General features: G+C 33.4%; 1 protein-coding gene across 6 annotated transcripts in view; it reads left to right on the plus strand.

Annotated features, from left to right (window-relative positions):
* The window catches only part of BRD1 (bromodomain containing 1), a 65665-nt gene that overhangs the window by 23723 nt on the left and 15368 nt on the right, over positions 1-26574 (plus strand). For 2 of the 6 annotated variants that reach the window (XM_085326241.1, XM_085326233.1), the window contains 5 exons: positions 4172-4303; positions 5618-5746; positions 6540-6852; positions 7678-7938; positions 11230-11718. In XM_085326241.1, coding sequence (XP_085182367.1) covers positions 4172-4303; positions 5618-5746; positions 6540-6852; positions 7678-7938; positions 11230-11718 — 1324 coding nt within the window. Of the gene's footprint in view, positions 1-4171; positions 4304-5617; positions 5747-6539; positions 6853-7677; positions 7939-11229; positions 11719-16147; positions 16416-24411; positions 24610-26574 lie in introns of those variants that run through there. The other 4 variants (XR_014898384.1, XM_085326262.1, XM_085326248.1 and 1 more) reach the window with 4 other exon arrangements.

Raw genomic sequence — 26574 nt, forward strand, 5'->3', positions numbered from 1 at the left:
AAACCTATAATTCAATTTATCTGAACTTCATCTTTTGAAATAAAAAAAAGTAAGTTTCAAGGGAAGTTTAATAATAAATGGTCATATTGATGAAAAATGTATTGGTAGAGCTCTTCAGTGAGTCATAGACATCCTCTGTATGATACTGTACATCTTTCCATGATATCCTCAATTGGTCTTAGGAATACCTAGTGAAATAGTTGTAACTGCAAAGCATTTGTCATCTTTGTTATTCTAAGTATAAGCCAAAGCATAATGAAGATTTTTAATAATCAGACTTGGCACAGCTCTTAAGAGGAACTCCTCAAAATTGTGCAACGTAGATTATTTGCTCCAATCGAGTAGGGAAAGCAAGCATAATTACTTTGATAATTTCAATCTAGATAGGAAGATTCTTTTATTTTATGGGGAAAGTCAAAGTGTCAAAGAACATAAACATGTTTTCATTCAATCCAAGGAACACTGAGATACAAATTCAGAATAGTATTTATTCTTTTTCATTTAAACTGAAAAGAAATACTAAACCCAGTTATTCTTAACAAAACTCTGAAATTGATTGGAAAACACCTAGTAGAAGGTATTTGATCCCTCTCAAATAACATTTGATTTATTAGAATGAATTTGTAAGTGGGGAAAAACTTTCCATGATTTAGAATAACTGATATGAATGTGCTTTAGAACTGAATTATTACATGCTTTTCAAGGTGATGTTATAAAAACTTCTAATAGTTCTAAACAGATCCAAAAGATCTTGGGTGTATGCTACTTGATATTCTGAAGGAAGAGGAACGCTCTGAAAGAATGGTTAATGTTTTTCTTTATCCTATCACTTCTCTTTCACCATCCTGAAGTTCAGGAAAGAGATTACAGATATCCTAAACAAGCTTGCATCCTCATTATTATGTGATTTTTTTTTCTGTACTTAAAGGATGTACAGATAAAAACAGAGAATGAAATTCAGAGTGCAGTGGCTGTTCTTGCTACAGTGAGATTGTTTAAAAACTACTGTTCGGAAAAACAAGGTAGAAACTGCTGATAAGTAAGGTCATATCTGAACTGAAGATTTCAGCAAGAATAGTGCATTAGTTGCAATCATAAAATGGTGTTGGCTGACTGTCGCACAAGTGTCAGCAAAGGATCTTAACATAGAATTACAGTTATAAAATTTGATCTTGATCAATAGTTAGTTCTGTTTGGCTTGTGTTAAATTACAGACCCTGAAGAGTGAGGCTGTCCGCAGATATTTGCATCCAGCGCAAGGAATGGTTTGTTGGTACATGGTGGCAGTACTCCTACCAGTATGCATAGAGTGGTAACATATGTTACCACTCTTCATGGTGGGGATTACAGCAGAAGATTAGTTCTCAATCCATGTATATTCTGTGTGTAGACTTAAGTGTCTCCCTCTTCCCTCTGAATTGGTAAATTTGGCAATATTAGCTTTTCTAGATAATGCAATATTTGACGTTCAATAAGAACAAAGTATATCAGACAATTTCCTGTTTTGCCAGCCAGAAGAAACTTTCTGGATTTATTACAGAAAGAAGGAAACTTGGAGAACAACTTCTATGGCGGTTCTTCTCCAAGGACCTTTGCTTGTCGGAACTAAAAATTGTGAAAGGAACTCATTTTATCCTATTTTTCTTGAGATAGATATTAGAAGCCAGTGCATCATAGCTCTTTTCAGCTTGCCTGGAGCTTTTAATCTTATTCAGGCACATGTTGTATGTGCCTATCAGGCAGTACAGGTTAGTGTGAAGGGGACTAATCACAGCTAGTGTTGCTGTATCTGCCAGCACCACTTTACATAGAAGTAGCATAAATTTGGAGGCTTTTGTTAGTCCACAAGCAGAAGTAACATTCAGGGTGGTGCACACAACGAAAAAGCAAAAGAATAGATGCTGTRCATGCTTTGGATCACATCTGTAGATTTAAACCGATGTGGCTACCGTATGGAATGAAATCATGTGTTTGTCCTGTTGGGAGTACTTGTACCAGATCAAACAGCTGATCCAACTAGAAGAATATGCCTAATAATAATAATAAAAAAATTTAAGTTACGTATAACTGCATCTTCAGATTTAGCCAAATACTTGGGTCTCAGGTAAACTACCTCAAAACCTGGTGTAAGAAAGCAACATTTTCCCAGCTGTATTTAAGTTCCTTGTTCTGCCTTAAAACTATTCTGTTTTTGTTGGCTGAGCTTTCAGCTGGATCAGTTCTTAGGCAACTGCATAGGGCAAAAGAGCAGACAATATTGAGTGGCTGCAAGCAAARAGCGGACAAGACTTCCACTTCGAGCAACAGCCAAAGCTTATCTTTGGTGCCGAAAAACAGTAAAACTATGAAAAAAATACAGCTTATCAGTTAACAGTTAGGTTACTTTCCCACACATGGGATCTGAACTCTAAGATGATGAAGTGTGCGAAGACAGGCATTAGTGGCAGYATAGATTTTCTAGTTCATTGAGTCCCTGAGAATTCTAAGGACTAGAAACTGTTCATACTAATACTTGTTTTACTATCAAAATTAACTCTGAAATATCACTCTTCTCAATTAAATTACATAGTAAGTGCCTAATTCTAGACCTAACTACTTAAAAGAAATGAGGAAAAAAACGTCAGTGGTGGTAATAATCAGGAAAAGGGAATAGCATTTTATGCCTCCAATTTTTCAATTTTTTTTTTTTTTTTTTCAAAAGAGGAACCTTGTTTCCAGATTGCTGTATTTTGTGCAGAACTAGTTGATAGATAAGGATTTTCAGCTGTAGTGCAGTCAGAAATTTGAAGAAAACAAACTTCATAGCTTCCATAGGTACTTATATTTACAGTTCTGAAAATGTTCTGAAGTATGTAAAACAATAAAATACTGTGTGAATCTGTCAGCACTCAAATATATTAGGAATTTTTAAACTGCCAATTCTTGCAACTTTATTTTTAGAACCTTCTGTCTGAAAAATTGCACAAGCTTCCTTTCGATGATCTATAACATTTCTAAATTAACTTCAGTTAGGAAGTTTTTTTGCTTGTGTGTAACAGGCTGTAGTGTGATCACTTTCATTGTTCCCCTGCTTACCAGGCAGGTTTTTTTTATTCCTCTGCCATCTAATGTTTAAAACTTAAGGAATTTGGATATGTTGATTTAAAAGAAAAAAAAAAGTTACTTATCAAGTTTATATTATTTTATGCTAGTCCCTGACAAATAGACGAAGCTTTAGATCTTTCTGAGATTCTTTTATAAAATATTCTCTTTAAATGTAAAAATTCTATGAAGTGGATATTTCTGTTGTGTGCATAGTACTAATCTCTTTGTTTCTGGTTAATTACCCATCCCTTTTGAATACTATGTAAAGTATTCAGATACCCTTCCTTTTCTTAAATGTGAAAAATAGTAAAAATGGCAACAAGAAAAGGACTTGTTCATTACATGTACAAATCAAGCTAAAAACGGCAAGCATTTAAACACTGTCTTTTCCAAAAGAATGTGTAAATCATTCTTTTGTTCATTTGCTAGAAAGTTGTATTACTGTATTGTCTATTTGCCTGTACCATTTGAAGTTTTTTRTAGCATTTTGGGGGTTATAACTGGCTATATTTACAGTCTTGATAGTGTCTTAACTTTTTCAGAAACTACTACTATTTATTTTCCTCCCTCTTCTCCCTTTGTTGGAGAACTGATTTCATCTCCTGTCCTTGGAAGTCATAGTAATTTTGTTTCTCTATTACCAGTGTGTCCTAATTCTGCCTGGGGGGAGACTGTGTTGAACCCAACAAGAATTTACTTCTACTACATTTGAGTGGGATTTTTCTGAGGAAGCTAATGACATTCCTGGTAGTTTGGATTTCGATGTGAAAACATTGGATCTTATTTTGCAGCTTATGTTACTAATTGCTATTTGCTATATTTTTTTTTTCTGCTGTAAGTTGTCTTCATCATGGGATTGCTTTCTGGTTTTACAGATGCTGCTTCCAACTAGAGAATTTAGGAATTAAAGAAGATATCCTGACCACAGGGTTTTTGTTTGTGTTTTGGCARTATGAAGCTTATTACTGAATGCTGTGACTGTAAAACAAGAGTTTCTTCTTTCCCATGAATACATTATAAAATTGCATTGTATTAAAAGAGATTAGCMTTTTAAATTTTTGTTAAAACCTTTCGATTCTTTTCTTAGAGAGAAGATGATGAAGAAATGCAAGCCTTAAAAGAAAAATTGAAGTACTGGCAAAGGCTGCGCCATGATCTTGAAAGAGCACGTTTGCTAATTGAACTTATACGTAAGCGTGAAAAATTAAAACGAGAACAGGTAAGTAGTACCCTTTTAATTTGGTAAAATTTTCCTGAAGCAAAAGATAGTTCAAGTATTCTTGTGTACAGGTTTTGCAGTAAGAAAACTATAGTTGTTGTCTTTTAATCTTCCTTTTTAGGATCAAGAATATAAACATGTAGTTTGAAGTATATAGAATTATTTAACAGGCCTTTCAATTACACTTGCAAGGATGGTGTATTTCTAAAGAACTGTTAAACAAAAACCTAATTGGTTCTGCCAGCTCATGTGCCTATACTGAGTTTCCTTTTTATGACAAATAAATAAATATATTTAAATGATACAACGTTATGAAGCATTAGTAGCTTGGAGAAGGAAAGTGAGGAAGCGATAATGAAGAAAGACAACCTCTAAGAAAACCCAAAGTAACAAGTTTGCCCTACTGAGTCCTTAGCTATCCTTTGTTACACAAATAACATTCCATTTCTACTTTTTTTGTAAGCTCTACCAATTCATTGCAAGGTAATATAGTTAAATATTCTTGATACATTCATGTATCATTTGCTGTGTCTGTGTATATATGTGTATATATACTTTGTTTTTATTAATTAAGTACACCTGTAGGAACACATACTCACAAACACACCATTAATGGATCCTTGCCATAACAAACCTGTTTCAATGTTTTTTTTCTTTTTAAATGTCCTGAAAATAAAGCTATAAAGGAGTCTTAAAATACTCAAAAGTAATGGCAATTCTAAAGGGCAACCAAATATTTGAAGAAGCTGTAGATTTTGGTATTTTTAAATGGTTTTATTGGCATTTGCATATAATGAACATTCTGTCTTTTAAACAACCCATTTTGGTTTTACATAGCTCATTAACATTCATCACTGTTGTAAATTCTTTTGCTACATTTTGAACACAGTACTGTTACTACAACTTAAACAGGTTACATTTTAAATTTTGCTCTTTCACATTATGCAAAGTTATTCTTGTGTAATGTTTTTTTCTTTAAAAAGAATTCCAGTTAAAATCTAGAACAAAAATTAAATTCTTATAGATAAAATATGAATCTTAATTCTGAAAATTTGTGAAGCTGGAGTTGAAGTTGAGTTTAAAGGAAAAGGATGAGAGTGATTATGTACTGAAAATGTATGTCAGACCAATGCCAACTAATGATATTGAAAGTAGCATAAGATATAGAAGTGTTATTTTTGAAAAWTAATTTTCTTTGATATTCCAACTAAGGAAGTTAAAATATTTATGTCAAGTACATTATTCTTGCTGCAGAACAACTCAAAACGCTATCTTAATGAAAAATATTTGACTGAGTAATTATTACTTGTTTAGGTCAAGATTGAGCAGGTTGCTATGGAGCTTCAGCTTACTCCATTCACTGTACTTTTGCGGTCAGTTTTGGATCAGCTACAGGAAAAGGATCCTGCTCGTATATTTGCTCAGCCAGTGAACCTTAAAGAGGTATGTCTTAAACTTAATGTTTCCAAAGTGTTTCCTCATGTTTGCATATGATTTAGCTGATTTAATAACAAGAAACAAATCATTATACTGCAGAATGGGGAGTAGTGTTATCTTTTTTTTATCTCTGTGCCAGTAAATTATGTTATAACTTACTGCTGTGAAAATCTATATATGTGTTCATATACCCAAATAATTTCCTTTGGGGAAACACTTGCATGGAATAACATGAGACCATATTAATCTAAACCACTTTATACAAAGCTAAAAAAGGCTGAAGAGTTTTTTTTTTATTTTTGTTTTACTTCTGACATAATATTATTTGATAAAGCAAGCTTAAAGAGTGTCCTAGTAAAAATTAAAATGTAGTTACTATGTTTTCATTTAAATATAAATTTTCACTTTTTTTTTAAGTGGGAAACTAGATTGTCTTAGGGTGTACCTGTGTGTGTATGTGCATATGTATGTGTATACATATGTATATTTGTATGTCTGTACATGTATGTGCACACACGTATTCTTCCAAAGAATAAAAATAAGTAGTTTGGGTAACTGTTATTAGAATTGTGGTTTATTATCTAGGATGTAGAATCATGCAATATGTAAACTTCAGTTGGTGTGTAAATGTGTGCAGGATCAAAGTGTGCAATTCTAAACTACATTTCCCAGCTCTTGATTTAAGGTGTTATTAAATATGAGGAGAAAAAAAACTGAATCTATTAATAACTAATGTTATTTTGTAACAAAATAATTTGATTACGTTTACACCATTTTTGCCTTAAATATTTATTCAAAGGTTCCGGATTATTTGGATCATATTAAACATCCAATGGATTTTTCTACCATGAGAAAACGGTTAGATGCTCAAGGCTATAGAAACCTCAGTGAGTTTGAAGAAGACTTCAATCTTATCATAGATAACTGTATGAAATATAATGCAAAAGATACAATATTCTATAGAGCTGCAGTGCGGTTAAGAGATCAAGGAGGTGTTGTTCTCAGGCAAGCTAGGCGAGATGCTGAAGGAATCGGTTATAATAATGAAACTGGAATGCACTTACCTGAACGGCCTAAACTTGAGTCACCCCAACCTTTCTCATGGGAAGATGGTAAGATATTTTTGATTTTTTTTCTTGTTTAGTTAAGTTTTTATTAAATACAGTCTCTAAATACCATACATATCTTTAAAATCATACCTGTTCAGTTTTCTGATGAGAAATACTTCTTTTTCTAACTACAGACTTTTTTTTGATGATTCAGTTGATTCTCTTCTACTGCTTCTATCATTAGAAAACAGTCTTCTAGATTCTCATTTTTAACAAGCTTAGAGCCTAATTTAAAAAATGTATGTGAAAATGGGTTTTAAATTTTGAGTGCTTTCTTTCACATGATCATGTGCTCATAAGTCATAGAGCATAGCTGCCAGTGTGTGTAAATATAAACACACTCTTAAACTACCTATTGAATTAGAAATTTAATGTTTAATAATAGTTCTATCTTTTTTCTTCAATAAAAAATGAGCAATTTTGTAATATTGAGAATTCAAGTCATCTTTTCACTTGGAAACTCAGAAAGCCAAGATATGTAGCAGTGAAGGAAAAATAACATACTTTGTTTATAATCTCACTCTTTGAAAAGCAGCAAATTACTTATTATTAAGCTGTCTTCCTTCATAGCTAAAAATTCTTTGTCCCTCTACTTAGTTTTCTTAAACACAATCCTGATCAAGAAGAATTCTAATAATATTACGTAGTAGGAGTTTGTTTCAACAGTTCTTCACTGCTGACAGTAAAGCTGCTAAAACTGTAATTGAAGTAGGTTTTTGATATTTTTTTAATTCCAGCACATGATTTTATTTTTTTTTCCTTTTAGTATATTTGTTAATATTCTGGTAAACACTAACATATTTTCAATTATACATATTTTGACTTCAGTGGATCGGTTACTGAATCCTGCAAACAGAGTACATATGTCCTTAGAAGAACAGCTGAGAGAGTTGTTAGAAAAGCTTGATCTCACCTGTGCAATGAAATCCAGTGGGTCAAGGAGCAAAAGAGCAAAGCTGTTAAAGAAAGAAATAAGCATTATCCGCAACAAACTAAGTCAGCAACACAATCAAGCTCCTCAAATAGAATCAGGTATTGGAAGTTTTGAAGAAGAAGCTGCAGCATTAGAACAAGAAGGAGAAGAAGAAGGTAAGATTTTTAAACTGTATTTAACTCAGTACTGTTGTGGACCTCTTCAATCAGGTGCTCTAACCATGTGAATTAAATTAAATAAACATTTTAGTTTATTTTTAAGTGGACATATAGTGCTTATTTACAATTAATATTTTAAGACTATCATCATGATCTTTTTAGCCACATCCCCTTATCCCTCCCTTATATTTCACAGTAGCAAAGATTTTAAAAAAAAATCTGTTAGGAAATTAAAATGCAAACAATATTAGAACGGAAAAGAATTTGGAAATCTCAGTGCATCTTAGTACTTTTGGAAATCTACTTACATACCAAAATATATAGAGAGATTATGTGAATTTAAATCAAAGGCACTTAAAACTACAGCCACTATACTGTCTTTTGTTGCCGTTCTGTCCTTTAATGCAGACTGTTTTGGGAGAGTGGAGGGTTAGTTTGGTTTTGCTTCTTTGCTTTGGTTTGCATCACTAACTAGTGATGGGATTCACCAAACAATGTTTTATAATCAAGGCTGCCACATCTGACTGCCCTTCTGTTTGTGCCTCTCTGCCTCCTCAAAATAGTGATCTCAGATCCTTACCTACTCTGTGTTTCCTGCTGGTTTTAGTGAGAGCAACATACAGGAAGACCTGACCTCAGGTTACAGTTGAATGTTATGTGTGGTTTTTTTTTTTTTTTTTTTTTTGCTTTGAAATCGGCTACTGATAATTTTATTACTCCTTCTTAAATGACGCCAACGAAAATCCAGTCTCTTGGTGAGGGTGTGGGGGGAGGCAGGGGAGGAGACGGGATAAAGAGCGTTATTGGCAGTTTGTTCCAGGATCAGCATTACATTCTCTTCTCTAAAAAGTTATTTTATTACCTATTTTTATTGAGGAGAGAGAGAGATAGGCATGTCACAACTTGACTAACAGTATTGGATGAGGAAGGAAAAAATGGAAGGAAAGTGAAAGCATGATAAAAACAGTAGTCTGTATGGAGCAGCTTGATGCTATCAAAATTTTTGAAAGCTGAACTGAATAAAATGACTGTCCTTAAATGCAGTTCATACAGCAGCTTGATGTTTAATTCTTAGAGTGATTAAGAGAATGGTTTTCGAATCTGTAACTTGCTTGAGATTTGAAGGACARTGATGGAAAAAAACATATTTGAATCAGCATATAACTTAGCATTAAGTTTTGAGGTGCTAAATGTTCTCAAAATGTTTAGTGATTGTTGGAGTTTGTGTGTGTATTTCCCCTCACCCCACTTCTTCCCTCTTTCAGTAATGGTGCCWGTGAATATAGTTATTTAGGAATGTACTTTCTGGCAGATAATAAATACTCTATTCTTTGTTACTTCTAGATCAACATTTTTATTGTTGGCAGCAGCTGTACAAATAGTAGTGTAAAAGTGTAGATACAATCTCTGACCAGTAACTACTTTATTTGGTCTGAAATGCTTACTTTTAAAAACATAATAAAAAGCATTATTCAGAGGTGATTGACACCGTGGTGATAGTTATGATATAGTCAAGAATAGTAAATATTAGTTCAAATTTAGAACCTGAAATGGAATGTAATTGGAGGATGAAAGGAAGAAGCTGTAGTAAAGAGAGATAAAGTAATCAGAAAGTAATCAGTAGAATCCTTGTGGCAAAAAAGGGAATCTCTACATCAGCCGAGTGTAGAATTGCTATAAATTACCTTTAACAATTCTGTTTTGAATCTTAAGCACATGACAAATTGTATTCTAAACTCTCGTGGCATATGGTACCAAAGTAACTCAGTGAAATTASTCTTGTAGTATCTAAATAGTTTTTAAGTGTGTTTCTGTGCTTAAATCTTTATGTGAATCTTTTCAAATTAGTTGTAAGAAAGTTAGAATTTGTTCAAAATTACAGGCCATTCTTAACAGACTTTTTTTTTTTTTTTTAGAAGAGCTGATGCTTATATTTGTTTATCTGCCTATGGACCTCATTCTTAAGGTCATCTTGAAATACTATTTATCAATTCTAATTCTGGTATTCCTTCAAAGGATGTGAACATATAACTTTATTTTAACTATTTATGTTATTAATATGAATTATACCTTATATAGATGGAGCAGTCTTTTTGATATGCACAAGTCATTGATTTCAAAATAAGTATTGTGGAGCCAAAAATCAAAACAATACATAGATAATATTTAATCTGCTGCAGGTACAGGGTTTAAACTCTTGATGTTTCACAGCTTTTTTCAGGTAGAAAATCATCTAAACAAGAATTTTACTTGACAGCATGAATGCTTCTGTTGAATACGTTGTTTTCATGCAGCTTTTCTAGAATAAGCATTTGCTTTCTCCATATTAATTTGTATTTTAAAAGATTCCTCTTGCTAAAGCTAGAAAGTTTTAATATCCATGTGTATTTTTGTTGATAATTTTGTGTTACAAAGTTATTTTGCTTGTATTTGGGAACACTCTTGAGAGTAGAATGTGTTTTTTGTTTTGTTTTGTTTTATCATCTCTTGGGATGAAAAGCTAAATTTAGTTCTGTACACTCACAGTAAAACCTCCATTGCCTTTTCCCGGCATGGGACTGTTGAAATTAACTGGGAAATAACTGCGTAACAGAAGGGGAAGGAAGAAAAAATTGGTAGAGGGTGGTTTTTCTGACTTCTCCTGTCAAGTCTGCAAAGCGTATTTGCCAAATAGTGGCTAGTAAAACAGCAAGACTTTGTTTTTTGATAAATAAAACTGCTATCCACAATTGTAAAGCAGCTTTGCAAAACTTGTCTGTCTGTACATTTTATAACACACACTAGCTCAGTCTAATAGATCAGGTTAGAAATACCATTTTTTTTAAAAAAAAAATGCTTACCTGATAAAATTTGCGCTAGGCAGATAAGATGAATATTCAAAATTATAAAATGTAATTTATTGAACATTTTATTTTAATGATGGTGTGATTGCATTTAACATATAAATTGTACACCACCCCAGTTTTTTATATAAAAAAAAGATTTCTTAGATTTTAGTTATGAAATTAACATTACTGCATTAGAAGTAAAAAGTATTTATTCAAGTGTAAATTTTTAACACACCAAATACTATAAACGCCTACTTTTGTATCCATGTTACATTCCCAGTATAAAAGTAGGAACTACTAACTAGGACAGATTGTTGCTAGACAAGGTTTGTTTTTAAAGTGTTATGCTTTGTTTCCAAACAGCAATTTATTTGGTGGGCTGCACATTTATAGTGAGTTTTATAATAGACTTTCTAACTACGAGTTTTCAAAAATCACACTCTATTTATAATTTTTTCAGGAGATAAATCTCCCCCTAAACTTGAACCATCAGATGCATTACCTCTTCCTTCAAACTTGGAGACTAATTCAGAACCACCAACCCTCAAACCAGTAGAACTCAATCCAGAGCAGAGTAAGCTTTACAAAAGAGTAAAATTTGATAATGAATTATATAGCACTTCCATTCAGAAAGAAATAAATGGACACACTCCAGAACACTTACTTGACAGTAATCTCAATGAGTCGACTGTTTCTGCTGTAGCTGAGTCATCAACTGATGTAAACAGACGTACATCCATTCTCTTCTGCAAATCGAAAAGTATAAGCCCCCAAAAGTCTGCAAAGAACACTGAAACCCAGCCAACTTCTCCACAGCTAGGGACCAAAACCTTTTTGTCTGTAGTCCTTCCAAGGTTGGAGACACTTCTGCACCCAAGGAAAAGATCAAGGAGTGCATGTGGAGATTCTGAGGTTGATGATGAGTCCCCTGTAAAGCGCTTGGATACAGGTAAATGTTATACAATTTATTTCAATGAATACATCTTGAAAGATAGCAGACCTGTTAATTTTTGACATACATGTAATTGTTAATCTTCAGGTTTTTAACGATTTTTCTTATAGTTGAATAAGCACATATAGTTACTTGGTTACTGTAGGAAAATTACTGATTCATTGTTATGTTTGCCCTCACAATTGGGCTTAGAGTGAACCAAGTTTTACCATTTCACAGATTTCATTTTAGTAACCAGATCCTCAAGTTACCTGTGTGGTGTTTTTGTTTGTGTATTTTTAGTTATTTTCTATTTCCTTCTGTTGCATCCAATAGAGAAGATGAATGAACTGCTTTTTTGGAAATTCCCTGCTGAATTACAAAGAAGCTTCATATATGATGCCAAAACTAGAATACTCTTGAAGAGCATGGAAAAATACATTTTCCATGAACCATTTTATTTTACTGTAGTGTTACTGCAAGCGTATTCCTAGGTTGTAAAAACCAATGACTGTATACAAGATGCTATGTATACTTATACATTATATGGCAGTGTTAAAATTCCAAATTACAATGACATTTCATTCGTTTCTTAAATCTGTACACTTTACCTATTTAAAGAATCTAAATGCAAGATGATGCTCTTAATGAGACTTCTCTAAAAAAGGAAATCTAATTCTGATGGAGCAGTACAGTTGAAAAATTAATTACACCTTTTCTTCATGAACTAGAGTTCTGTTTGGAGAAGTTTGAATAAAACACTATTTGAGGAAGAATAGCAACATCAGGAAGTTACTAAAGTGCATTTCCTTGATAGTTTTCATGGCCATTGCGGCAACTTCTATTGTCTTCTAAAATAAACATTCTGTTTCCTTGTTGTGTTGGTAACACATATGCAGGTACGAACACAGCATGTAATTTTTTTGCTTTTGAATGAAAGCTGTAAAAACTTAATTTCAAAATCATTTATTGTGAAGATGTGCTCTAGAAGTTGGGGAGTTTTTTTTTTKTTGTTGTTGTTTTTTGAGGGATGAATGTCTTTTTGTCTGCCCCCTCTTAAATCCCATTTTTCTGGATTCCTTTTCAAGAAAGGTTAGAAAGAGCCCACATATCTGATCTGATAAATTAGAAAGGCACCTGTGCACATGTTCTTAGCAGGAATAATATGAAAGTTTCTTAATGTAGGAAAGCTGGCTTAATTCTTAATAAATAAATCAATAAATCAGACTTCTGAATTGTCATTTTGCTCCTTTTCTCTTTGTAGAGTGCATGTATGTGGAACAAATATGCTTCGGTTATCTTTTTTTTTTCTTTTTTTTAAAAAACAGCTATGCATAATCTCTCCTAATTCTAATATACTTTCCATTTCAGAATTTTTAAGAGTGTGTGTGTATGTGATACTTAAGTCAGTGATGGGAATAAAATCCCAAAAGCTAGAAGAAACTATTTTTTGCTAATAAGATTATTTATGTAGCCTCTCCTTGAAACTAATGAAAACTATGCATAGAAATAAAATTTAAATAGACCTGATACATAGGAGGCATTTATGTTGTGTAGTGTTTTGTTTCTTTTCAAGAAGTGACTGTATCTGCTAATTGAACTCTTTTAGCCAAGCTGAGTTTATCCAGAAGTGTGAATAGCATTTCTATTCTTTCTCTCCCTTTTCTCTTTTCTAAGCATATACAGTTATATGTGCTTATTAAATCTTATTTATATGTTTCTTTCTCCATTTGCAGTCAAAAATTTTGCTTTCAGTTTGAAGATTTTCTTTCTATGTTATTTTTGACCTTGTGGCCTCATATGAATTTGAGTGAGCATTTTATTATGGGTAGCTATTTTGAGCTATGGTTTGGCAGGAAGTAGTTCTGTTTGCACAAACCCCAAATGCTTTCCAAGATGTAAATCCCACTGAATTGTCTCATTTTTTATATGCAAACTGTGGTAGATCAATGCAGATGTTTATGCTCTGTTAAAAAGGGTAAGATGATCTATACAGAAATGTAATCTTTTTTTCTTTTTTTTTCCCCCCTTCTCCCCTCTATTTGGATCTATATCATGAAACTGTAATTTCATGCTGTGGTAAAATGCTGTTGTTAAAAAGAATTCGGCAGATCATGAGCCTTTCCCTTGAAAGATGTGCAGTCATATGTAAGGCATGCTTCAGACTCCTTGCATTCTTTCCTGCAAGCTAACCACTAGCAATCATTGTAAATGAAAATGAATGGCTGTTGCAGGATTTTCTCTGACTGATGTGAATGTTAAATATCATCTATTCTAGTGGATATAGGGAAAAGTGATAAAAAGGGTTTTTGTTTAATATACAAGCCATTGAAATTTTGGATTCTAGAGAGAAATTGAAGTGGTGAAGGACAGCACTTAGACTGCTATTTGCTTGTTTATCACATGCACTGCCTTAGAGTCTATACACTGTCAGGTTTTTCTCCCATTCACTATCCATAACCAATGTTTCATGTTTTACCTTTACATAAGGATGTTTTGTTGTTTTATCCCTCACCTTATTCAGACTCCTGAAAATATACCCTTTTAATGTCACTCATGCATATTCGTAAGTAAGAGATTCAAAAGAAGACTCTAAACTTACCCTATCTAGTTCAGTAAAGCGTACCTACTTTGTCTAATATTTCATTGTTCTCATAGACTGCCTTTTATTATGCTGTCTTGAATTACATTCAAGGTGGGTGGTATTGCTGATTAGTTTCAAGAAAGATAAATACAGGATCCATTGTTCCAGTGCTTTGAGAGGTATGGTGTTTCATATGTTGTTGATTTTCATAAACAGAATAATAATTAAAATATGAATTTTTATCAGAAATAGGGGATTATTGAACACCACAATTTATCATTCTGAGAGGACTGAAAACAGTTCCATTTTAATAATCTAGCCTTCTTTTGGATGTAAAACCTCATTTAAAAATATAAAGCAATAGTGTAATGTAACCTTAAATGTTTATTTCATAATGCTTTACCAGGTCATTATCACATACATACATAACACATCTTTCTCCATACTTCGATTACATAGTAGAGAGAAGTATTTGAAAGTTTCCTATACATACTCCCCCCAGTATCTAACCGTTCCAAAAAATAGATCAGTTTTGCTTAAGAAATCCTGGTCACACAATAATTAGGTGGATGATTCCTTAAGTGGGGAAAGGTGAGTGTCTTTGCTCAACTGAGATGAGGTTAATGACCCTTACTTCCCTTGCTTTTTTTGTTGGAAACATGGGTTCTTTTCATTAGGTTAGTAATTTAAAATTAATTGGTGCAGTTATTACGTCAGAGGAAAATAAAGGTGATCAATGGATAAAAGATAATTTTGGTGACCACTAAAAGGTGCACTTTTGTCAGTTGTATATAGACCTGGTGAATTCTTAGAACAAATTATTGTTTCAAAATACCTTTTGAGTATTGTAAAATAGTAAATCAGATTCAGATCAAATTTCCATGATGTTTTTCATKTTATCAATCACCTTTAGCCTCTTACAAATCTAGTGAAGAAAATCAGTTACTGTTCTGATTCTGTTCTGCCTTCTACGCAGAACTTAGATATTTAGAATTTGCTATCCTAACACAGTCATGTTAAATTATCATAAAATTAAAATTGCAAATAGTGATTAATGCAGTACATTACATTTGTTTTTTATTATTTATTGGCTAAGTAACAGTAATGAAATATTTCACTGGAATGTATTGTTTGTTCAGTATTCTCGCTACCACCTACACATGTTTTCTCAGGGCACTGTAACAGATGTTAGCAAATACTTAAAACCTAGATTACTAAATTCTAGTATTTAACACAGTAAAAAACATGGTTTTTGTGTGTGTAAATTTATCATTTCCTAATATATACTTTTCATACAGGTGTAAGTGTATGACAAATCTAATTATACCGTGTTAAAACTGTTGGACTGCTTTTGTTTCAGTCCGGGTATTACAAAGCGTTTGATGGCACTTAAGAATTGTCTGCAGGCTACCTGTATGTGAGTTCCACTTATAGTTGATATAGTATCCTATTATAAAAACAGGATAGAGAATCTGTTTTGAAGACTGAATACAGGTTATATCTTGGATTCTTTAACATTTGATTTCTAATAAGTCTTTGGCCTTTGTTCCAGAGAGAATCAACTTGATTAAAAGTCAGGCTTCATATGTGCAACATTAAATCACTGTTCCCTAAATGGAATAAATGAGAGTAAAACATGCATGTTTAAGAGCATAATGTATGTCTTCTAAATAAATTACAATTTTAATCACGGTCAGCTGAGAGGAAAAATATATAGTCAAAATTATTGAAGTCTATGTACAAGAATGATAGCGTATACACAGCTTCGTCTGTAAAATGCAGTAATTTGACTAAATCAGCTGACAGTTCCAGACTCCTCATACTTTGAATTAAACTATTCTTTTTGTTTTCTTTTTTCTTTAGATACATACTGATTGCTTCCTGTAAAATCTGATGTGAAATTTAGTTATTAAGCACTTAGTGATGGCCAAAAACGTCAACTGCATTTCTCCAGGAAGTTTCAAAACATAAACATTTAAAAATGTTTTTGCAAACTGAAACGAAGCATTGAAGTTTGCGAAGGCTTGAAATGAATTGTCCCTTGCGTTGTTAAATGAGTCAGTATAGAGATACGGGGCCTTACAGCAGCTCAGCTGCTGAGTCAGGATAGAGCCAGGCTACACAGCAGCCCGTAAGTACCCAAGAGGCTGAGAAAGCAGGAAGGTTGCCAATTTTAAGTGGAACACTATTAAAATTATTCAGGGGGTGGGGGCTAGTATTTTTTTGTTTGTTTTTAACAAACTGGCAAGTTTTTTGGTGGGAGAATGGCCCTGTAGAAAACTTAAACCTGTTGAGTATTTGTGGGAGAGAGGGGGGGAAGAGAGAGAAAAAAAATTGAAAAAAATTGAATGCTGACACCGTTAAGAATTCTTTCTGTGTATTTGATCTGCTAAAAATTTAGAAAAGAATTCTRTCAGCCCTACTTAGATTTTTGTCAATTTTACTTCTGGAAAATTTTGAGAAATAGGATAGGATTTTACTAGATAGATTTTACAATGAAGTACCTAATGCAGGAAGAGAAGAAAGTGAAACTGTTTTATGCCAGTCAGCAACTGATGTGACACTTAAAAGAATAAATACTCCTTTTAGGTTTTGTTTCATCTAAAGAACTATAGTACTAAGAAACATTTCCGTATGTTTAAAAATACTTTACTTATTTCTTGATGTATTCTGTTACAATAGAAAGAATTTAGAGCAGCATAGGCAAGAGTTGTGGGGCATAATGAGCAATGGGATACAATGATTTTCTGTTCTGTTTCAGGGCTTGTGAAGTATTTGCGTACGTGAGTAGTAATGTGGCTTAATATTTTAGAAAATTTTCTTAGATTGTAAACTACTTTATTTCTTCGAAAGCACTATTGTTGAAGGTTATTTTAAGATGCTAATTCTTAGCACCTGACTTGGCAAATGACGTATTTTCTATGATCGGTATAACTGAATGCTTTTATAATAACAAAATATTTCTAGATAAACCTTCTGTTTTTCTTGGTACTGTAGGAACTATGGAGATATTTACAAAATTTCAGCATTTCATTTTTTGGATTGCATAGCGCGCTCTTTTTTTTGGGGGGGGGGGGGGATCACATTTGGCTTTTTGAAAAATTGAATGTCGTGTTCCTCTCTGTGATTTATCTGTGGCAGCTAATGCAAATTCATTTGTGTGTGGTGCAGATGATGATCAGAGAATTAATGAACTGTATTTTTTCTGAAGGTATATAAAAAACTTTAGTGAATTTAGAGATCCACATTATGATTAAAAATTAAGGGCACACTTGCCTTGACGTTGAGGCTGTGCATAGACAATACAATTTCTAATTCGTAAACTTGCGTATACTAAGGTCCCTCATCAGGTACGTAAAGTATCAGAGTTGATCAAATTACTGTCATATTTGACCTGTTTAAAACGTATTTGCTTAAATGTTTGGTTTTTCAAGGGCTGGATGATTGTAAACGTGTGACTCTAAATTATGCTCCACGCTAACTTCAGGCACTCAGCTGGAAGGTGAAAACTACAATTACCTTAGATTTCCTTCCACTAATAGAGAGATGGGGGTAGTTCCAACAGTATGATTGACTGTGAGATGAATGTCTCACAATTTTTTTTCCTAGATTAGAAGAGATTATGTAGTTATGTGCATAGAGAGATACCCATAAAAGGGATTATAGAGCACAGTATTGTGTATTCTCTCTGTGTCAGAGATGCTGTCTGAATCCTTCCTTCCTGAGATGTCATTCTAATTTTTCAAACTCGAGATTGCTCCTTATGTCAGCTGGTGTAATGTTTCTTTTCATTCTTTCCATATATAATGTTTTATATTTATCTGTAGTAAAAAAGGGGAGCATACTAAATCACATTTTTCTCAGAAACAGTTATAGCAGTTTGGAAGAGCAGTTCTCACGTCTGATTTGCAAAGATCTGTTTTACATTTCAGTAGTGACCAACATTCCTTTTAATAAATACATGCATTTAAAAAGTGAATACAAATGTTTTAAATTGCTTTTTAACACCTTTCTCTTTTTACTTAGGAGAGTCAAACTCAGATTAGTATTTTTCAGAGGGCTACATCACAAACAGGAAAAATCAAAGTATAGCAAAGCCAATCTAAGATTTCTGTTGATCTATTAATGTTGAAGGTTGCTGTTCATAGGAAAAGGACCCTCAAGTATTTATTCAATTGAGAGTTCTCAGCTGTGGAGTTAAGAGCTGACAGTCCAATACAATTCCTGTAAAATCTCACTTCCAGTAGTACAAGCACAACATACTTTTTGCTTCAATGTCACTGTAAAATAATAGTATTTCTTTTTCTATCTTAAATTATATTCAGCCCACAGTTCTATTCAGTATACAGATTAATGCCCCAAAGTATATATTGTAAGCTAACCATAAATTTTCTTTTCCTCCTGTGTAGCTTTTGGATACATGTTGAAGTGTGTTTCTTAATAATCCTTTTACTTGGAAATGAATTCATGCCTTCTACACAAAATAAAAAAATCCTTTTAAAAAAAAAAAAAAACTTGGATCGTTGTTTTAAGCATAGTTCCACAAATAGCTGCATTATTATAAATGGTGGGGGCAAACCCTGGCCTAACTTTGAAAGGCTATAGTTACATTAGAAAGCCAAACCTGTAAAAATACTAAAGACAAAACCTTTGTCACCTTGCTATTTATTGTAACAGAAACCTGGGTTATCTTCCTTTTTTTGCTCACCAAACAAAAATTCATATAGGATTCTCATTCACAGATCTCCTACTATTGCTATTCCTGTTTCTCGGGTGACTTCTCATTAATGAGTACTAAAAGAGTATTTGCCTAGTAGGGTTACAAAGTTCATCGCATTGTATCAGGAATATACTTTTTGGTCTTGAGCTGTTCAATTTAGAGTGACTATTCCTGGCAGTACACTCTTTGAGAGGCACAGCTCTCCAAATTTCTCTCTGTTGCAGAGAGGACTTACATGTATCTCTTTGCAGTTAACATATACCACAAAGAAATGGGTAACATACCTGTTACCACTGGGCATTTTCTTGGGGGGAAGGAAGTGAAGTAACTCTTTTTTTCAAGAGAGACAGAAGATCTCCATAAGAGCTCTTAAGAAAAGCAAGTATTTCTTTGTTGATTAAATAGCTAGTTTTTGCAACTCCCCCCACTCCCCCAATACCTTATGCAATTTGGGCTTAGTACTTCATCTTCTGAGAATATTTATATCTGCTCAATTTCTAGTCCTGTGTACTGGAAAGCATAAATAGTGCTGTTATGGATAGGAATGTGTTAGCAAGTTTTGCCCATTGGAGTAAATGGGATCTGAAATCTAGTTTCCAAAGGCCATAAAGTTTTGAAAAGCACTGCAACCACAGCAAGGTGAACAACTTTCTTTCGAACTACTCCAGTAGTATTGTATCTCCTTGCAATTGTCACTGTTTCTCACTGAAAAAAAAGTCTTTCTGCATTGTCAGTGGTAAAATACTAATCCTTCATTTGTGGTGTATTTTTGGATTTTTGTTGTTGTTCTGGCAGAGCAAACTTTCATAAAATCAGGAGTGCCTTAGTGTTTTATAAGCCTTTACCATGTGCTTTATTACATAATCCGTCTGTTTCTGTATGTTTTTTTCCTAAAGAAATTTTCCATATTCATTTAGTTGAGGGCATCCTACCATTGTGGAGTGCTGGACTTAAGTGCTTTACAAAAACAGAGCTTCCTTTTTGTGTCTSTGTGTGTGGTTTTTTATTTATTTTTTTTTTACTTATTTTTTACAAAGTGAGAGGGGAGATTGATTAAAGTTTCTACTGAGGCAGTACTGTAAGCAGAATTAAGAATTTGAGACAAAAGTAATTAATATTTTGAGGGCTTCTTCCTGGGAAGGAAGATTTGTTTAGGAAATAATTTGTGATAGTTACGCAGTATTGTCAAAAATGTATTTGTGAGTTGTGTTTTTCATTCTATGAGAAAATTTAGTGTTTGTTTGTTTTGTTTTRTTTCGTTTTTAAAGAACTGCATTTTTCCCCCGACTTGTTGACTCGTTTGTGTTGTTCTCTATAATTATATACTGATGTGGAGTGACACTTTATGACATCCTCAAAGTAACAGTAATATCTCCAGCTGATAAATTGAGAAAAGACAGTTAAATTAATCCTGTAAATCTAAGGATATTGTTTAAAATGTGGAGAACACTTACTGTTCAGTCATGTATTACTGATAGTCACATACTCGTGGCTTATTAACTCAGTGCCYTTTTACATGGAATTGTACTGTTCAGTTTATTCATTGAAGTGAAATAGATTCTTTTTGTGGCTGGATCACAATGGGATTAATAATATTTAAGAAGATATTTAAGAGAAAAAAAAGTAAAAACAACAATTTGTTAGAAAGGATACTTTATACCTTAAAGAATTGTTTTCGAGATAATTTTAAATGTTTTATGAACTGAGCGGAGAGGGAGAGTTCAGCATTAGGCTCACATCGATGTCCGCTAACTCAAGGAGGTAGGAAACACAACCGTCTTGTGTTTCAGAACTTAATGGATGTGGCAATCTTAAGTAGTTAAGCAGTGTTACAATTTTTGCTTTTATGGTATTTGCTATTTAACAGTTTATTTCACAAAGATATCCAACAGGATGGTAAAATTCACTGCTTTGTTGAATGAGGCACATGGTATTACGTGCGTTCACTATATCTGACTAGTGAAGGCTTGGTGAGCTCTGGATGTTGACAGGGAAAACTAGGAAACCTTTGAAATTAAAGTAGAGCTGCTTGAACAGGGACATTATGCCTTTATAATGTAATCAGTATACTATACACACAATTGGGATGGTAGATTTGTGTATGCCTTCCTCAGTAGAAAGAGGTATATCTTATCTCATGTCCAATAGTGTATAATTACCTGCAATTTTGTAACTGCAGGGACAGAGTTTTAATGAGAGTATCATTAGAAGTGGTGGTGAACAATATGCTTTTCCCCAAAGTTAGAATTTGCTTGTTTCCCATTATCTTTGTTAACTTTGTAGGGGAACTTGAAGAAAAATACTTTATTCAGGAAAAACTGTTCTTTGCCTATCTGTTGATTTCACTGATTACTGTTTTGAACCCATTCACGGATAAAAATAGTTTTTAACCCATTCACAAATAAAAATAGTTTCAAGAGGCATATCTGGCTGAGAATCCTTCACTCAATCTTGTGGGTATACTGTTGTGGGATGTTTTTAGTTGACAGCTCTGACACATATTTCCTGTTGTAATACCCAGACATAGTTTCTTCAGTGTGTGTGGAGAAACTGATGTCTGATACATTGTAATAAATATTTTACCTATTCTTGAAACAAGTAATAGTTGAAGAGAAGTTACTTTAATTGTTGGTAACCAGGACAGTTCTGTCATTTTCTGGCTTGAACCTGTGAGGACATGCTGTGCTAACATAGTAACTCCTCTCTCCCCCTTTCATTTTCCTTCTCTCCTCCTTCTTTTGTCTTTCCCTTCCTTTCTTCTCCCTTCTTCTTTCCCTTCAAATCTGTAACAATATGATTGTCACTCTGAAATTACTTGCTAGCAACATTTAATTGATAAAGATAGAGATGAAAGCAGACATTGACAAGGAAACTAACCTACTGATAAGAATGGATAAGTATTCAAAATTCTATTAAAAAACATATTTTTATTGCAGGTAAGTATTTTTAAGTCTGAGAGGAAACAACATACTGTAGTTCGATCCAATTAAATCTAAAAAAAAAAAAAAAATCAGTTTTATAATTATGTGGTTCAGCCCTATTTTAACTCTTCATCTTCAATGCTGCCTAAAAATAGCAAAGTTGTGTTGCTGTTTAATAGCCCTTGATTATCTTCACTTGAAGATGTTTCAAGCACTGGCAGGCTGACTGCATGAGCTTTGAAACATTTTTTGCTGTCTTTTCAGGTCCTATTGTTGAAGCCAGGGGAACAGCCTCAGAATTGCAAACACCATTTATAAGTTACTAGCACAGTTAATTTTTACTAGGCAATAAAAAATTTTTATAGTGGTGTTACATTCTCTTCAAGAATGCATCATCACCTTGTTCAAGTGCAGTACAAATTACTGTAAAAAGCTGTTCCACATCTTTAGGATGCACTGGATCACTTAACCCGAATTAATCAGTTGAAGTTTCACCTTCTTCCATGCCCTGCAATGATATTCCCCAAATTATGGGGACTATTTATATTAAAAGAAAATAATTTGTTGGTAAAAGCTCTGCATAAAATCTTTAAGATGATAATTTAAGAAAAGAAAAAGATTATAAGAAATTGAATAGTCTGCCTGAACAGATCTTGTTAGGTAGCTGTGAAAGACAGCTAGACTTCAGCTATTTGATAAACGATACTGACAGATAATTCTCATACTTCCTCATGATTTAGGTTAGGAATAAAAATAAGCTTTATTCATTCGAGTTCTTAATGATTCTTTAAAATTTTCATTTAGATCAGTATTCAATAGATGAGAGGATGTAAGTAGTTAAGTGGAAAATACATGCGTATTTTTCCTAAGATGCCTTTACTATTTGTATTACTGCATAGCTGAGAAAAGTCAGTTCTGATTTTAAATCCTCGTAAGTAGTCCATGCCAACATATATTAGAAGTAAACAATCGTAAATATTAATGGCTTCCTGTGGTCTTGATCCTGAATGACATACCATTGATCTGTGTGTGATTCAGGCACTTAATCTTGTATTTTCTAGTCACCTGTGTGTGTGTTGACTTGCTATAAATCATACAAGCTAGAGCTGACTGAACTCATACTGTAAAGTTATTTTTAAATTGCTGAAGTTTTATGCGTGCACTTTTAGTGGTATGTAATGTATACTCCAGTCATCGGTTATTTCTGTACTATTAGAACAATTTTGCTTTCTATAAAAGAGTTTAAAAACATTTTTATGAAACTTTTTTTACTTGCATGTTCTCTTTTTTTTTTCTTTCACATTTATCTGGAATTTTTCAAATTCTTCCACCAGTGTTACCTCCCAGGTGTATATTTTAAAACAACAACTCTTAAACAACAGTTGTGCGATAAAGTGAGCCCGTTGTTGTAGTGTAGAGACTACCAGACAATCGTTATCTTGTGAAAGGTGCAGTTGTAGATGTTGATGACTTTTCCTTTCTGTTGTGCAGTCCACAGTTGGCTATTCTAGCAGATTCTTCCGAGACAGAGAGACTTCTTATTCCCAGTTTTAGAAGGAGGCTAGTAGATACATGATGAATTCTTAAGCATTCTTTTGAAATGTATCAAGCTTTTACTCTTCTGTAAGCCACCAAACTGTATTCGTTACATGTTACCTATGTTTCCAGACATGAATGTTTTCCTGTTCACGATCTTGAAAGCTGCTGCTATTAAGCACTCTCACATCATGGGCTCACACTGACCTTTCTTAGCTATCTTTGAACATTCGGCCATGATCAAGTTTTTGGCAGTTTTTGAAAACTTCATTTTGAAGGATACTCTTCACTCCAGACTTTCTGCCATCTTCCTGTTGAAAGTAACTAGCTCCTGTGTTGTCTGCATACTGTGAGGACTGTTTTGAGAATCTGTAAACTTTGACATGCTCAAATATTCATCAGTGTATTCTAACAGAAGGATTTTTCCTAATATTTGTAATGCAGTTCAGAATTTACTGTTGGAAATAGACATCYTTAGAATTACTCTAAGGTTCATTTTGAAAACTTCATGGATGCGTTTCTGTTGCGATAGTTCACAAATTTTCAAGGTTTGCGTATTTAAGACTTCTGATTGTTTATTAACATAAAGTATTCCTTTACCCTGTCTGTGCATATCTGTATACATAAATTCTCTTAAAATAGGGTCATCTCTCTTCTTGTCCTTACTGGAAGGATTTTAGATGAATTTCAAAAACATGTTCTTGATGAAGGTTGCATTCTGTTCTTTCAATGACTTACAAAAACTTTCTTTCTCAAAATAGAGCTCTGACTCGAAGTCTCTGATTTAGTCTTGCTCCTTTAGAAACTTATACTGAGTGTTAGTATTAGAGCACATGGAGTGCACTTGTATCATTCACACTGTCTCTGGACACTGCTGTAAGGATGGCTTATTTATTTAAAAGCTTTGTTTCCTTTCAGTGAGACTTAATGGCTTTTTCACTGTCTTCCAGGTTCTCATATTAACTAAAATCATGCTGGGTATTTATCTCTTTGGATCCTAATTATTTTCTGTTATCCTCAACATGGAATGGAATTCAATTAAATGATCATTTTGGAACGCAGAAAGACAATTACATTTGAAGTAATTATTTTGGATCATATTGGAGACAACAGCCATCCTTAAAACAAAACAAAACAAAAAAAAACATGAACACTGTTGGAGGAAGTCTTTGACATATATGAAACTATGTTCTTCATTCAATATATTGCCCCATTTCCGTAAGTTATAAAGTTGTACATGTTACAGTATATGTGACACACATTGGTCGCAGATTTTTGACAGTCCCAGTGTCCTTATTCCCAGAACGTGCTCTGTGAGAGCTGATTAGTTATGGATGTTCCATCTCCATCCTCTTTCCTTCCCCCCCTCCCCAACTAGTCTAACCTTCCTTGGAAAAGTAAAGCGCACAAGAAATTCTCTACCTATTTTTGTGCATTTATATATAGTTTTGTTAAAATACGCATTTTCTAAAATCTAGTTTTTTGAATGAATCTGGCAAAGGGGTTTTAACTCCTGGTAAGTGCACAAGTCAGGACTCGGTTAGCTATTGGTTGGTAAAAATGAATTTAAATAGTTTTATGTTAGTACTGGTGCACTCTTTGCTTTTTTTTTTTTTTTTTTTTTTTGTATGTTTGCAGTTCTTCAGTGGTTGAAATTATTCTAAAATTTTCATCATTTCTCAACTCCTCAGCTGTGGGTTTAATATAGCACTTTTTTTATTTGCTATGTCAGCTTTTGCATCAAGCTGTACGTAATAAAGTTTAAATGGCTTTTAAAAATGTTATATGAGTTCTGCTTCTTTATTTTTATCTCAGCAGAACTACAAAATGAGATTGAAGCCTTAAATGCACAACTGTGTATTCTAGAGTAGCATGTTGTACATTCATAGAACATACTACTCTTCAGACTTTCCTGGATTTTGTTCCTCTTTCATTTTCCAAACTTCTGCTCTGTCTTTCTGCAGTTTACTTTTTCCTCTGTCAATCAATTTGATATGAACATCAGGATTCTGACTTGTTTGATGTATGCTGTTAGTGAATATTTTAATTGCAGTATAAAGAACAAACTGCTACTGTTAAGATAAAGTGAAAACTTTATTTAATAAATAAAATTTCAGAGTAGTAAGAAACCTGTGAGCTGCTATCAAGCTAATCTTCCTGTGCTTTTTTTTTCTTAAGCTTATAGATGTGTTTATTAGAATTTCTTTATTTTTAGATGCTTACATTTGTACTTCATGGTTCTTAGGGCATAAACTGGTTCATATAATAAAATTTAATGAAAATTGAAGTCTAGAACTTAAGATTGGAAACAGCAATAACGTTACATTTAAAATTGGTAGCAGTCAGGGGAGTTGGTTTGGGGGGGAAGTGTCATAAAAATACTGAGTTCTGCCTGTAAGAGTTGGGTGATTTTTGTTTCTCTTTTCCAGGAGGGAGGAGGTGGGTTTTGTTTGGTTTGGTTTTAAGAAACTTAAGAGCAAATGGAAAAGAAAAAGGAATCGTCCAGTAATGAAAGCTTTTAGTTTGGTGCCTTTTCCACTTGGAGTTGGGGGCTGGGAGAAGCATGTCARTGTTACAGTACCTGACCTAATAAAACTCTACCCCATGGCCACTGCTGAAGTGTAGCTGTTTATATGTGTAATACATTTCTCTTAACTGTGGAGGAAGCTCATTTGATGTACCAAAATCATGATCTTTTTGAAAACATGTGAGCATGCATGGCTTTGTTGCAAACTTACCCAGGCTAGTCACATGAAAAAGCAGGATGAGCGTTTTCACCATGGATTTTCCTGTTGGACCTCAGTAATATCTTATACTGAGTCATTAAAACACAAAGGCCTTAAAACAAATAGGGATCTTTAATCTCACCACTTGTAATAGCTACAGGATATAGATGTTTCTGCATGGGAGAAGGAGTTTTGTAGTGATCCAGGAAACAAGTTCCCAGTTACAGCATTTAAATGTAGTCCATTTGTTTATTTTTTGCACGTCATAGATACCATAAAGCTCTTCAAAATATCATTATGTAGATTCCTCTACTAAGTTATGAGGTCATTCGGGCAACTGCTGCATCTGGTGGCTAGGTGTGAATATGTTTTGTTTAAAATATGTGT

Source organism: Rhea americana, unplaced genomic scaffold, assembly GCF_003343005.1.
Source record: "Rhea americana isolate MKP2758 unplaced genomic scaffold, rheAme1 scaffold_1, whole genome shotgun sequence".
Classification (NCBI taxonomy): domain Eukaryota; kingdom Metazoa; phylum Chordata; class Aves; order Rheiformes; family Rheidae; genus Rhea; species Rhea americana.